A 12,278-nucleotide genomic window follows, 5' to 3' on the forward strand; every position below is an offset into this window, starting at 1 on the left:
GAAAATAACTGGCAATCCGTCTGTGGTAAAGCATCGTACGAATGGTTATAGTCAAGCATAAAACAATTTTTAGTTCGGCTATAGGCCACAGTGGTGCGCATCGGCGTAAGCTGCGCACGACTTTTGGCTTGTCGCGTACTTTTGAATTGCAATAAGATCTATACTGATTTGTTTATCTTTCTCCGTGTTTTCTTAAATTTACTTACATTTTACATTTCAGATTTTCTTTTCTGGACACTGGTTAAAAGGTGCTTGCCTGACTACTGGTGAGACAACAGAACAAACCAATTCAAAAATGGCCAGATATAGTAGTGTCACAAAGCACATGGGTAGATCCAGTAAGCTTATTATTTAATACTGGTAACCGTTTTTCTTCTTTTAATGTAAAAACATAATGTCATTTTTTCCTTCATTCAGACAGTCGCGATCATTTAACGTTGGCAATGATATACGCAAACACAGAGAAAGAAGAGAGAATGCCGAAGCTGTTGAAAAAATTGTTGAAATTAGTAAATATATTTTTCCGTAACCTTTTCTCAATAATTGTATTTTCGAAATTTAGGCGGAAGAAAGTTCTGTTCGTTATGAGTGCGAGTTTCAGAGACTTATAAATAAACGGAAAGATAAACTGTTGCTCTTACAAAATTCGATAGATGACAAACTTAAGGAGGTTAGTTATTACTTTAAGTTGACAGCTCTTGCGCTGGAATTTCCAAATTTCTTTATTCAAAGGTTAAAGGATAAATGCTTCAGTGCTTAAAACAGATCAACGAAATTGTTAAATCTGGATCTCCGACTCAAGAATCATTGGCCCGCAGCCAGAAATTGAAAGAGTCTTATGATATGGCAAATTAAACAAAGTTGAATTACATCTTTTAATCACATTGGTAGTCTAATAGTCATATAATGAACTTTTCAGAGCAAGTTAGTAATAGAAAAATTACAAGAAAACAAGAGAAAAACTATAAGCGACCTTGATGGAGACATTCTGATGAAGTTACCGGAAATACTTCAACAACTGAAAGTCGAAGTACGCAAATGTCTAAGTACATTATTTTATATGTCTTTAAACTAGCATCCTCTTTATGAACAAATCCAATTTTTACTAGACAAAAGAATTTCGGCGAAAACTCCACTATCAGTTTCTCAAAAAATTTGGAAGGCATACATCTTATTATTAAAAATATCTAGAATCGCATTTCAAAGGACACTGGTAATGATATATTCACGTCTGTATGTGGTCAAAATAATTAACTTGTCCACGTTATTCATAGATGCTTCCAAACAGCGAATACAGCTTAGGAAGCAGATGGGCAAATACGTTGAAAAGGCTACGAAACTTGTTGCCGTTATAAATTCGCAGCTAGATGGAGGTGTGGTTTCCATGGACGACTGTTACCGGGGCGTTTTTCCATGGCAGTCTGCATATGATAGTACGGCAACACCACTTATTCCATAATATAAAACCTAACATATAAAACAAATCTTATTATATAGTATCATTCCAAGACAATTTCAACTTGGTTGATGCCTGGATGCTAACTAACAGAAGCAGGGAAGAAATTTTGCAAGTGAAAGAAGAAATGAAGAGTTTTGAAACTGGGTTGGTTGACGCCAAAAAAAACTGGAAAAAGAATTTAATATGCACCTTCATAGTGAATATCTTTTAATGCGGGGAAAAGCATTTCTTATGCAACCAGAAATTCAGAGGCTTAGTCGCTTGTTGGATGATTGCGACCACTGGTTTTTTGAGACCAGCACAGATTCTAACAGTCGCGATATTATACGTAACCTTTGCGAATATTACGGTGAAACTGATAGCGGAAGTACGGATGATGATGATGTCGATCAGGGAACGGAAACTGAAGATGAGTTGGATGAAAGAGAACCTGAAAGTGATAGCGGAATTACGGAAGATGATGATGTCGATCAGGGAACGGAATCTGAAGATGAGGTTGATGGATAAGAATGCGATTGCTATATATTGTGTGATAGAGATCCGTGAAAAATACAGAGTTAAAAAAAAATTATGTTACGTGTTTTTGTTTCATTAATGAGTAGTTTCGGGGAGTGCGACGTGACACCTCCCAACTCTATCCCCCAGCTCTTCCCGGATAGTAGCAACCCCGAGATAATGGCGAGAAAAATAACAGATTTTTGTCGATTTCTTTGGCATTGCATGTTCCTCTTGAAGGGAGGATGGTTCAAAAATAAACCTTTATAAAGATTGAGATAAATAGGAAAGCAATTAGATGATAAGTTTCCATATGAGAGCTCTTTTCCACTCCTTCCCGTACAGTTAAAAACGGAATCATTTATAACGCCTAAACTGTAGATAAAAACACTTTGGATTTTACGTGAATCAATATCTTTCCTAAAGCTTGTTCCTTTTTCTTAATAATTGAATGTGAAAAAAAACGTAGAAAAGACCAAACCCTAGTAAAGTTTTGTCGGGCTGAAACTGGTTTAAATCTGGTTCGAAATTCCGGTGTTAAGTTTAGCACGGGTGTTAAACATTCGTGTTACACCCACTTGTTTGCGTGATAGGGCGGGTATCAAACTGGTATACATAAGTCGTTCTATTTTTGGTTTTGGGGTATGTTATATCGGTTTATTTCTGGTGCTTTTCACCGAATGAATCCCGTTATAGTTCGAGTTATGTCCCCGAAAGTTTGCCCCATTTCCAAACACTACATTACAGCTTCTTATACCCGTTTGAAACCCTTCTTTTTTACTGGTGTAATATACCACTTTGGAATGGTACCTACGTACTGGTCTGTTACACCAGTTAATAACGCTTCAAAATTATGTGTATATTGACGGTAAACAGAAAATAATTGCAAATATATGATATTTAATTGAATTTGTTTACTGTCATTTTATTTCAGGCGTCAACAGATGAAAATGAAACAATTTAACTAAAGCACAATTGCATTTATCCAATGAAATATAATAAATTAAACGCATAATGGGGCCTGCAATAGATGACTAAGGAAAAAAAATCAAAGGGAAAATTTGTTTACGGCTGCATTTAGTTGATCAATGTGTTCTTGTGTAAGGACACCATCAGAATCTTGAATTGCATTAAGGGTAGTATCAGGGACAATGCCATCATCGTCATTATTGAGATCTTCATTAGGGTTGTTTGCCCGATATACTCTTGAGTTCACTTTTCTAGCATCCCGAACCAGTTGTTGAGGTCTTGCTACTTTGACAACTTCACACCCCTTCTTCTTTGCGAAATGGCTAACAGAAACTAAACAAAACCAATAGTTGGTTAAAAACACACAGCATACAATTTAAGATCGGAAAAACCTCCAAAAACTGCCAGGAGGTGATACAATCCAGCTAATCCAGGTCGACCGTCTTTTCCCCTTGGGCACATTTTCTATTGCATTGAATTGCTAGTTGAATCAGCAATTAAGTAGGAAAACATTAGCCTTAGAAATGAGTTAACTGTCTTTGCTGTTTGAAATTTTTGTATGAATAAAAAAACCTGAAATTCGTCAATGGATCGTTAGATTTTGACGTATAATTTTTTTGTAACGTATGCTAGTTACCAGGCTAACGGAGAGCTTCTCATCCCGCAAAGCAACATTTAAAGCCTCCACGGCATGTGATGACTTTACTGGCAACTCCTTTAAGTGGGACTCTACTACACATTTATGGTGACTGAAATCTTCTTTGGCCATCTTAAAGACGTCTAACTTTCGCCCCTCTTTAATTTTGTTCTCAAGCTCACACATCTTCTCAATAATAGACTGGAACTTTTCAGACAACTTTGTTTCTATGCCATCCATTGTTTTCTGCATTCCTGCAATCCGTTGTAAGCATTCTAGCACACATAGCATAAGTGTACGATCAGTGCTGCCTGTGTGGTAGAAGGAAGACATATTATATTGTTTTTTTTTACCAAATTTTTCCCTTTGCATAAAAGGCACAACATTTTCATTTATTCTTAACTCACCTTGTTGAACGGAATCAGATGCGATAAGCTTTAGAGTATCCATATCCAGGAGTGTGTTTTTTGTCGTGGACTAATCGGGCCCACCCAATCAGTTGGGTCAACAGGAGTAACTAATAAAGATCCACATTTCAAGAAACCAGAAAAATATATTAGTAATTGAAATATTTACATACCACTGCGGCCCCGGTAATCACTATTTACTAAATTCCAGTCATCTTCTAGCAAAGGGAAAACTGCGTCGTGATTGACCATTGCTTCTTTATCAATCGTAATGTCATCGGCATGTACGGCATTGTAACTAGCACAGACAATTTCAGCATTCTGATTTTCTGGAACAACCTTCCTCGAAAAAGGATCCATCGTCCTATTTATTGACAAACTTGTTTCATTTTCTGTTCCATCAGTCTTGTTCTTCTTTTTTGGTTTATCATTAGCTTCTGGAATGTCGAAATTTTTCTTAATTTTTAGGCGAGCCCCTCTTCCTAAAGAAACGTCGTTGTCGGATTTCAATATATCTTCAAAATTTTTTTAGCCTTTCATGGCAGCAGCGGCTGATTTATGAACTCGGTCGTGACTTCCTATAAAACATCAATGGGTGTAAAAAATACATATAATTTGCATAAATCTTGATTCTATCTCACCTGGTTTGTGAAGGTTGTGGATGTGTACAATATCGTATTCAAGCCAATCGGGAGTGGGGAAACGGAACCTTTTAAACACATTGCTTCTCCATTTTGGAGGTTCAATGTTTACGCCACTAACACAATGGAGCCCCACTGGTAGATACAACATCAACTGCTTGCATTTAGATATCCATGTGGTTGGGACACAGGTGTAGAAAGTATTCTCTTTGTAATCTTCATCGGTTTCCACAGTTCTCCCCAAGAAATATTTCATCGAACCTTGCATGATGCCTCCGTCAGCACCATCCATCATGTCAATTTCCATATTGTAGTTGCCTTTCCAATGTATGCGTAATCTCCCTAACTGAAGATCGTGCACACCACGAAACAATGATAAACACAATTAGTTGACTTTACAAATATTTCTAGGTAAGCTGTTTCAAAGTACCTGAAAAGCACACTCCAAATTTTCACAGGACGGCCCTGGTTGTACTATTTTCTCCATTACACTTCTTTTAAAATTAAAAACATTGGTTCCCTGCATGTCAATAGATTGAGGTTAAATATACGTTGAAAAAATAAAATCTTACTAATATACTTTATTCACAGAGTTTTCGTAGTCGTTTTAGTCGTTAAGTCGTTAAACTGTGGTATGTGCATTGAAAAACGTGGGTGACGTCTGCTACCGTGCGTTTGAGAAGGGAGTAGTCCGAAAAAAAAGAAAGCTAGTGTGCGCCGCGGCCTACGTTATGATATCTACTTGCATCTACAAACTTGGCGCCTAGTGTCCTCTAGTGTGTTTTGTTAAATCACAGATAATGACATTGTAAATAGGGCTCGGCCCCGGTTCTTGAAAACCCGGTCTACCCGCGGTTCGTCACCAAAAAAAGTCGCCCATGAGCGATCCGGGTAGTCCATTTGCCAAAGTGGGTAGGCTGGGCGGATTTGATGGGCAAACCGGGTATACCCACCGCCATCTTGGAAAATGGCGGCTTGCAAAGCCCCAAGTTTAATTAAAAGGGAGGGTAGCAAAAAAAATTTTTTTGTGGCGGGAAATTCAAAGGGCGTCACTTGATTTCAGGGAAAAACTCGGGTAATCGGGTAGGAAATCGGGGATTACCGGGTTTAGAACCCGGGTAATGGAAACGGTTTTCGAAATTGTGTTACCCACATGTTACCCGGGTAGGTAGTGGGCACAAAGTCTTAGGAACCGTTACCCACCAAATCCAATTTTTTTGCCGAGAAGACCTACCCATTCGCCCAAATACCTACCCATTGGACACGGGGCCGAGCCCTAATTGTAAATATAGGCATTTACTGTTGAAATGTACTTAAATTAATAATATTTTTTCCCGAGTGATAATGTTTTATTTACACCTACTATGGTAATGCTCATTTGGGTGTGACAATAATTTATTTTTATAAAAATTTAAAAAATGCCAACTTACGACACTAGAGTCCTCTGCAGGTATGGACTTCAAAGCCGTGAAAGTTAATTACACAGTTTCCACGGCACCAGAATAGAATGAGTAAACTGTCATGGCGGTGTGACAGTCTTACCTTGTTCAGTCGTTTCATTCACACGTCTAAAGAAATTTCAATTAATATTTATAATTTTTCTCTATTTCGTGTCACAAAACATGGATAATCGTTTCGAACTAGTGAGTGATGAACAGGTGTATGAAATCCTCCTGGTCTGTGGTAAACTTAAACGAAAGAGAAAGGTGAAAGTCAATTGTCTGACACCAGAATATAGGCAAAAAATGAAAAGAATTGCTGTTAAAGAACTACATCAGTGGATGTCTAACGGAGTTTCAGAAAGTTTTATGACGCATTTGAAAGAATTGTCCTCAACATTGCCTGAACTGTTTGCATTAAAGCAATCATTTACTCCTGCTATGGAAATCTCGACAGCGAATAAAGAAATTAGTAAACAACCTTCATTCGACCATTTGGTATTTATTTAAATTTCTGTTGCTATTAACTCTATGTTAACAATTTTACCTGAATGAATGATTTTATTTAGGAAGTTGATATGCTGAAAGATTTGATAGAGAATAACTCTGACATGAGAACAGATCCTGAACCAGAATATTGCATAGTTAAAACATCTTTACATGTGCATCAAGCCGAAAAAAGTGTGGATTTCTTAACGTCAGGTAATCATGTTTCTTTGCTATTATTTATGAAGTTCAGTTGTCGAAGAAGACGATAGAAGTGGCAATATGCAATCCTATTCCTTATTTCTATAGCCCAAACTCCTATTGTTTTTTTTAGATGTCATAATGTCAGATGACAACCAACAATTGAATGATGCAGATTATGATGGATTTCAAGGGACGACTGTTTTAGATGTGACAGACAGTTCCTCACTGAGTAGCAACATATTATCTTTCACTCGCATTCTCCAACATTGGGCCGCTAGCACTAATCAAAAGAAAAGCTACCTTACGTACCTGCTTCAGTTGCTAAAAGAACACAAACCCCTCCTAGATTTTGACACACTTCCAGCTTCTGGTAATCAACTTATGTTTATTGACGGGCGCGATATGCCCCAGCCATTTGCAACAAGTGAAAATACTACAAGGTATGTTTTGGTTCATGCAAATTTTAATTCAGTTTTGCTACAGAGCGAACTATTGGATTCTTTAGCAAGAAATATCCACTACCTCCAGTTATTGATTTAAACATTAACGGCAATGGAAGATACTGTCATTTCGGTCTAGAAAATGCACTTTCTGGAATCTCACCAGGATCATACTTCCACAATTCCGACTTATTGCAGTACGCGACCATATTCAAAACTAATCCGGAATGCATACCAATTTGTATTAGAAAAAAGGTAGTGTATTTTATCTCGGAAATTATTGTAACATGTGATTCAATTTTATATTCACATTGAGATAACTTAGGTTATAATTTTTACTTCACATTCAAGGTTGAACAACTTGATGGAGAAGCAGTAATGGAAGAAGCTAGGAGAATTCTGAGAGGCGAAGGTGCAGTACCTGATACTCAGCAGTCTTCCATGAATATTCCTCATTTTGAAGCAGACATAACTGCAGATGGTGTACAACTTTTCAACAACTCCGAGAAAGCAGAATGCATTCCAATTTGCATTGTGGTTCATTCAGTGAGTGAGTCTTCCGATCGGTCATCACACAAACCAATTGTGCTACAAATGAGATCTCCTATAATTGTTGGTGTAGGACACTCTAAAGGAAAACCAGACATCAACGAGTTCTTATCTCCTGTTTTAGAAGAGTTAATCAGACTGGATCCAAACAATCACGATGAATTGATCACCAGGGGTCGTCAATTCACAGTGTCGCTTCGATGTGTAATTGCTGATTGGCCCATGCGCTCTTATTTAAAAAGGATAAAAGGCCATTCAGGATACTGGAGCTGTGAGAGATGTGTGCAAAAGGGTGTTTCGTGTGACATTAACTCTAGTAGAAGTAAGAAAAAGAAACAAAAAAAAACTATTCAATTTCTCGAATTAAACGCACCCCCTCGAACAGACGAGGATTTCCTGACATATTGCCAGTCCGACAACTGCCTTGATGAACACATCAACAGTCTTCACGATCTCAGCCCGCTCCATAAGTTGAATTTCCCCATGGTCAGCGGTTTCGTTTTGGAACCCATGCATACGTTTTATGCTGGGTGCGTAGGAGGTAGACTGAAAGGTATCGCCGGCAAAAAAAGTGAAGGAAAATTAAGCTCATCACAGTTAGCTAAGGTGGATCAGAGATTAGCACTATTGAAACTGTGCAAGCCTTTTGAATTCGATAGGCATGTTCGAAGTCTAAGTCAATGCGTTAAGAAATACAAGCATCATGAGATACGAGATATGTTGATGTATATTTTGATACCCGTCTTTAGTGGTATTTTACAAGCCGACAAATTGGAAAATCTTCTTCTTCTACAATACGCAATGCTTCTTATTGGCGGCTTTGACTCTTCTCCCATATCGTCGGCAAAAATTAAAGAAGCGTCCCGCGTTTTGAAGTTGTACGTTCAACAATTAATTGATTTTGGGTACCCTATCAGGCCAACCACTCACGCATCCTCTCATTTACCTGAAGACGCAGTAAAATTTGATTGTGGGGTAGAAGCACTTAGTGCATTCGTTTTTGAAAATTTTTATAGGTTTTTTAGGAACATCCTTTCATCCGGGAACTTGCCACTAGAACAAATTAGGAATAGGTTAGTTGAAAGGTCTAAGTACCTATTGCCAACTTCAGCGGATGGTATGATAATTAATTCTTCAAAGCAGTTTCACATTGAATTAAAGAAACTGGAAGCTAATAAAAGCGGAAAAAAGATTGTCGTTACATTTACAGAATGGAAAGGTACCAGAAAAATAGTTTTTCCTGATTTCGTGCTAACTAACAAATATCCAAATAATATATGTTTACTAAAAAATGGCAATATTGTAGTGTGCAAAGATCTCATCGAGTCCCCACCAAAGAGTAAGGTGTTTCTGATTATTGGTTCCCTTTTTAAAGTGAGAGAACCTGCTTGCGTTCAGCCTTATTTGTCATCGGACTACGACACATTTTTAGTTTCAAAACTTGATGACCTCATCGGTGAATGAAATTTAAATAATGTACAATGTAAAATGTACGCAGTTCCTTACAAGTTGGTTGATTATTCTAAATTGCCAGATATAACGTTAACTAATGTATCCAACATAAAATGGTTCGTAACACCAATCCGCCATACTATTTGATCACTAACCATGAGAGTTTAACTCTATTATCCTGATTCCATTTATATTTTACCTTGTCTGTATTTCAATATAAAATTCAAATATAATAATTTGTAAGTTATTTCATTTATATATAATGGCGCACGTAAGAATCTTGTTTGTTTACTTGTTAATAATAAAAAAATGAATTTCTGGTTCAATTTTACGCGCGCTTACCAAAAAAGGTGATATGCCAATGTAACCCCTTAGCACGTTTAACTATAGATGGCATTGTCGACAACTTTTTTGAAAACTTTTTCATTGAAATACAACAAGTGTCGTACTTAAAACCCGGCTCAGCTGCGTATAACAAACCCCTTATTTCCCTTCTATTTTTGTTTCATATATAGTGTGAGTACCCAGATTAGAACGCAGAAAAACTGAGTGGGAAACAGCAACACTATTTCCGGATTTAGTCGTTCTGATATGCAGGTTTATTTTCGTGCAATACTAGTTGCGTACACCTAGAATATTTATAAGAAGACTGTTCTGTTCTCGGTGTGTATCACCGGAATAAAACGCTGACAACAACGGTTCTGAAAACTTGTGAACTATTTATTTCAATCATTTCAGTTGGGAATTTAGTGGACGGTTTTACCTAGGAAATGTCCAGGTTTAGACCAATATGAAAGGGGTGTATGACACGCAGTTTCTTGGCAAATAACAAAACATGTTTTTTAATGGGAATAATGCGTTAAAGTAACTCGCACCCTTTTTACACTAGAAATAAAGGGATTTAAATGAGTGCATCACACCACACCACTTTGAACCCAAAAAGCTTTACTAGGGAAAGAACAAAACACTTGTTTTATTCGTTTCATCGATCAAGCGCACAATTGTAATCAACCGACTGAAGCAAAAAAAAAATTATGGAATGAAATTGATTTTTGACTTTCTGTTTTATTTCATACGCCCATTCCGAGTAGAAGGAGCGTAACAGAAAATCGAGCATCGACGCCAACAGCACAAAAATCGGGGCTCAAAAGCTCCAGGTGAGCGCCATATGGTCGATATTGCCCCTTATGTTTTTCTTCTTCGTTTATTTGCTGTCCGTGTAGTTGGCACGGGGAATTTTTTAGTTTCTGTCTACATGTGTTACACATTTTCTGCTGTTTTAGAACCCAGCCAACTCTCCCCAACTCATTTATAGTTGGTGTGTGTATGTTCCACTTGATAGAAGCGCCAAGGCCAAAAAGGAGAAATAATCGATTCATCTGCCAGTGGAGGTTTTGATAGGTAGATAGATGTACAGGGGTGAGTTCCTATAGAAAACGCCTGTAGACACAACAACACGGTGTTGTTGTTGTGAATAGAAAAAAAAAATGAAGATAACACGACCGCGGGATTTTATTTCGTACCACTCCATGGCGCGCGCTCGATTGTATATGGAGAGGTCCAATCAGATGGAAATCAAATATGCATACACTTTCAGAAAATCTATAGAAAAAAACATTTTTAACGTGCTTATTGTTTAATATTGGATCAAATTCCTTTGAATTAATTGAATGGAAAAAAGGTTCGGAGGACCTTGTGTTCATCAGAGACATTACGTTCTTCCACCGTTTTTAAAGCTATCAGAATATTTCCTCTTTTCTTTCCCAAATTTCTACCTTTACGTTTATAGTTACTCTTTTATTATTCCAATTTATTTAGTTTTAAGAAACCCACATGATAAAGTAGAATACTTGGCCATAAGGTTGTTTCCATTTTTATTTTTCCCTGTATTGTGTCCCCTATGTCTTCGCGTGTAGTAATGTCGTCAATACCATTTCTACTGCTATTATTTCTTTACTATCTACACACGCGCGCATTTCAAACAACTGTATGTGATTGCGCTGAACCATCAAATATGGGAATTATTCAATTTTCCGATGCTGACTGCAAGCCGAAAGTGAATACTACGAGTGCTGTTCCAGTGAGATATGTTGTCTACAGTGATGAACGCGCCGCAGTGAAATTTCCGGATTTTATTTGTGCAAAATGGAGAAATATTCACCATGGGACTATGAACTTTTTCGGTCAAACAGTGATCGTGCCTGAGAAAATTCCTATCGACACAACAGCTTCTGAGTGCTATAACATGATCAAAATTAAAAGTTGCGGAGGATATGAAATTATTCTTTCGGACGATAAACATGTATTTTCGCATGAACCTCGATCTGACGCGGTTACTGGATGCGAACCGTCGATCGGGAAACTCTCAATTGTGCGCTTGAACAAGTACAGTATCCTGCACAAAAATCCGAACACCGATTTAATTTTTTAATGCCACCTATTGGCGGGGTAAAGGGTTCTTTGTTTGTTTTTCTTTAAGAGGGAGGGTAGATGGACACATAGGGATGGACACATAGGGCAGGGTTGGGTAAGTCTAGACATTTTTTTATGCCTTAAGGTATTACGCTTTAAGGCAAGTACAAGTCGGGACCTTTTTGCAACCCCCAGGGTGGTGTGTTTTTTTTACGACAGTTGGAAATGTTGGACTTAGGCTGTGTAATATTCCTTACCCAAATTAATTAGATAGCTGCCTGTGCACAATGATGTAAATACCGATGGCATATGTGTAGAGGCTCTGATTGCGATGCCGTAGATCATTGTTCAATTCCCAATACGGAATTGCGTAAATATTTGGTATCGTTATAACATTCTTCAATCGAATTTGTAGGGAATATTAATTACTTCAAAACGAAGGGATTTATTATTTTTTAAAATATAAAATAAAAAAAAAGCACATATTGCTCGATAAAAATGTTTTTCATATATAATCGAGAATTTCTCGTAAGGGAACCACAATTATTCAACACATCATCTGGAATTGATCACCGATCAGCAGCATCACATTCAGAAACGCTACACCTACGCCATTGACAACGACATAAATGTTCACAGGCAGCTGAAACATAAGCTAAATTATTTCGGTAAGAAACATTACTAAGCC

General features: G+C 37.4%; 1 protein-coding gene, 1 long non-coding RNA gene and 1 pseudogene across 4 annotated transcripts; 2 read left to right on the forward strand and 1 right to left on the reverse strand.

Moving 5' to 3' along the window:
- Positions 1–774: 774 nt before the first annotated feature.
- Positions 775–1,966, forward strand: LOC116923919 (annotated as a pseudogene).
- Positions 1,967–2,858: 892 nt separating this feature from the next.
- LOC116930776 lies at positions 2,859–5,323 on the reverse strand. Of its 2 annotated transcripts, none has more exons than XR_006645278.1 (8): positions 5,189–5,323; positions 5,039–5,128; positions 4,609–4,954; positions 4,141–4,545; positions 3,968–4,077; positions 3,561–3,871; positions 3,316–3,496; positions 2,859–3,256 (listed from the first exon to the last, which is right to left on the reverse strand). It is a non-coding gene; the product is annotated as an uncharacterized LOC116930776 (long non-coding RNA). The 2 variants fall into 2 exon arrangements; XR_006645279.1 differs by having other exon boundaries at positions 5,198–5,304.
- Positions 5,324–6,103: 780 nt separating this feature from the next.
- LOC116930777 lies at positions 6,104–9,411 on the forward strand. 2 transcript variants are annotated; one of them, XR_006645280.1, is made up of 7 exons: positions 6,106–6,545; positions 6,617–6,749; positions 6,868–7,177; positions 7,243–7,432; positions 7,529–7,723; positions 7,800–8,048; positions 8,112–8,251. XR_006645280.1 is itself a non-coding variant. In XM_045172102.1 (5 exons), the coding sequence occupies exons 1-5, from the start codon at positions 6,231–6,233 to the stop codon at positions 9,188–9,190; spliced, it is 2,610 nt and encodes an 869-aa protein (XP_045028037.1). In that variant the 5' UTR covers positions 6,104–6,230; the 3' UTR covers positions 9,191–9,411. The 2 variants fall into 2 exon arrangements, 1 of the variants encoding a protein (XP_045028037.1); XM_045172102.1 differs by having other exon boundaries at positions 6,104–6,545; positions 7,529–9,411.
- Positions 9,412–12,278: the final 2,867 nt, after the last annotated feature.

This window comes from Daphnia magna, linkage group LG4 (genome assembly GCF_020631705.1).
Source record: "Daphnia magna isolate NIES linkage group LG4, ASM2063170v1.1, whole genome shotgun sequence".
NCBI lineage: Eukaryota > Metazoa > Arthropoda > Branchiopoda > Diplostraca > Daphniidae > Daphnia > Daphnia magna.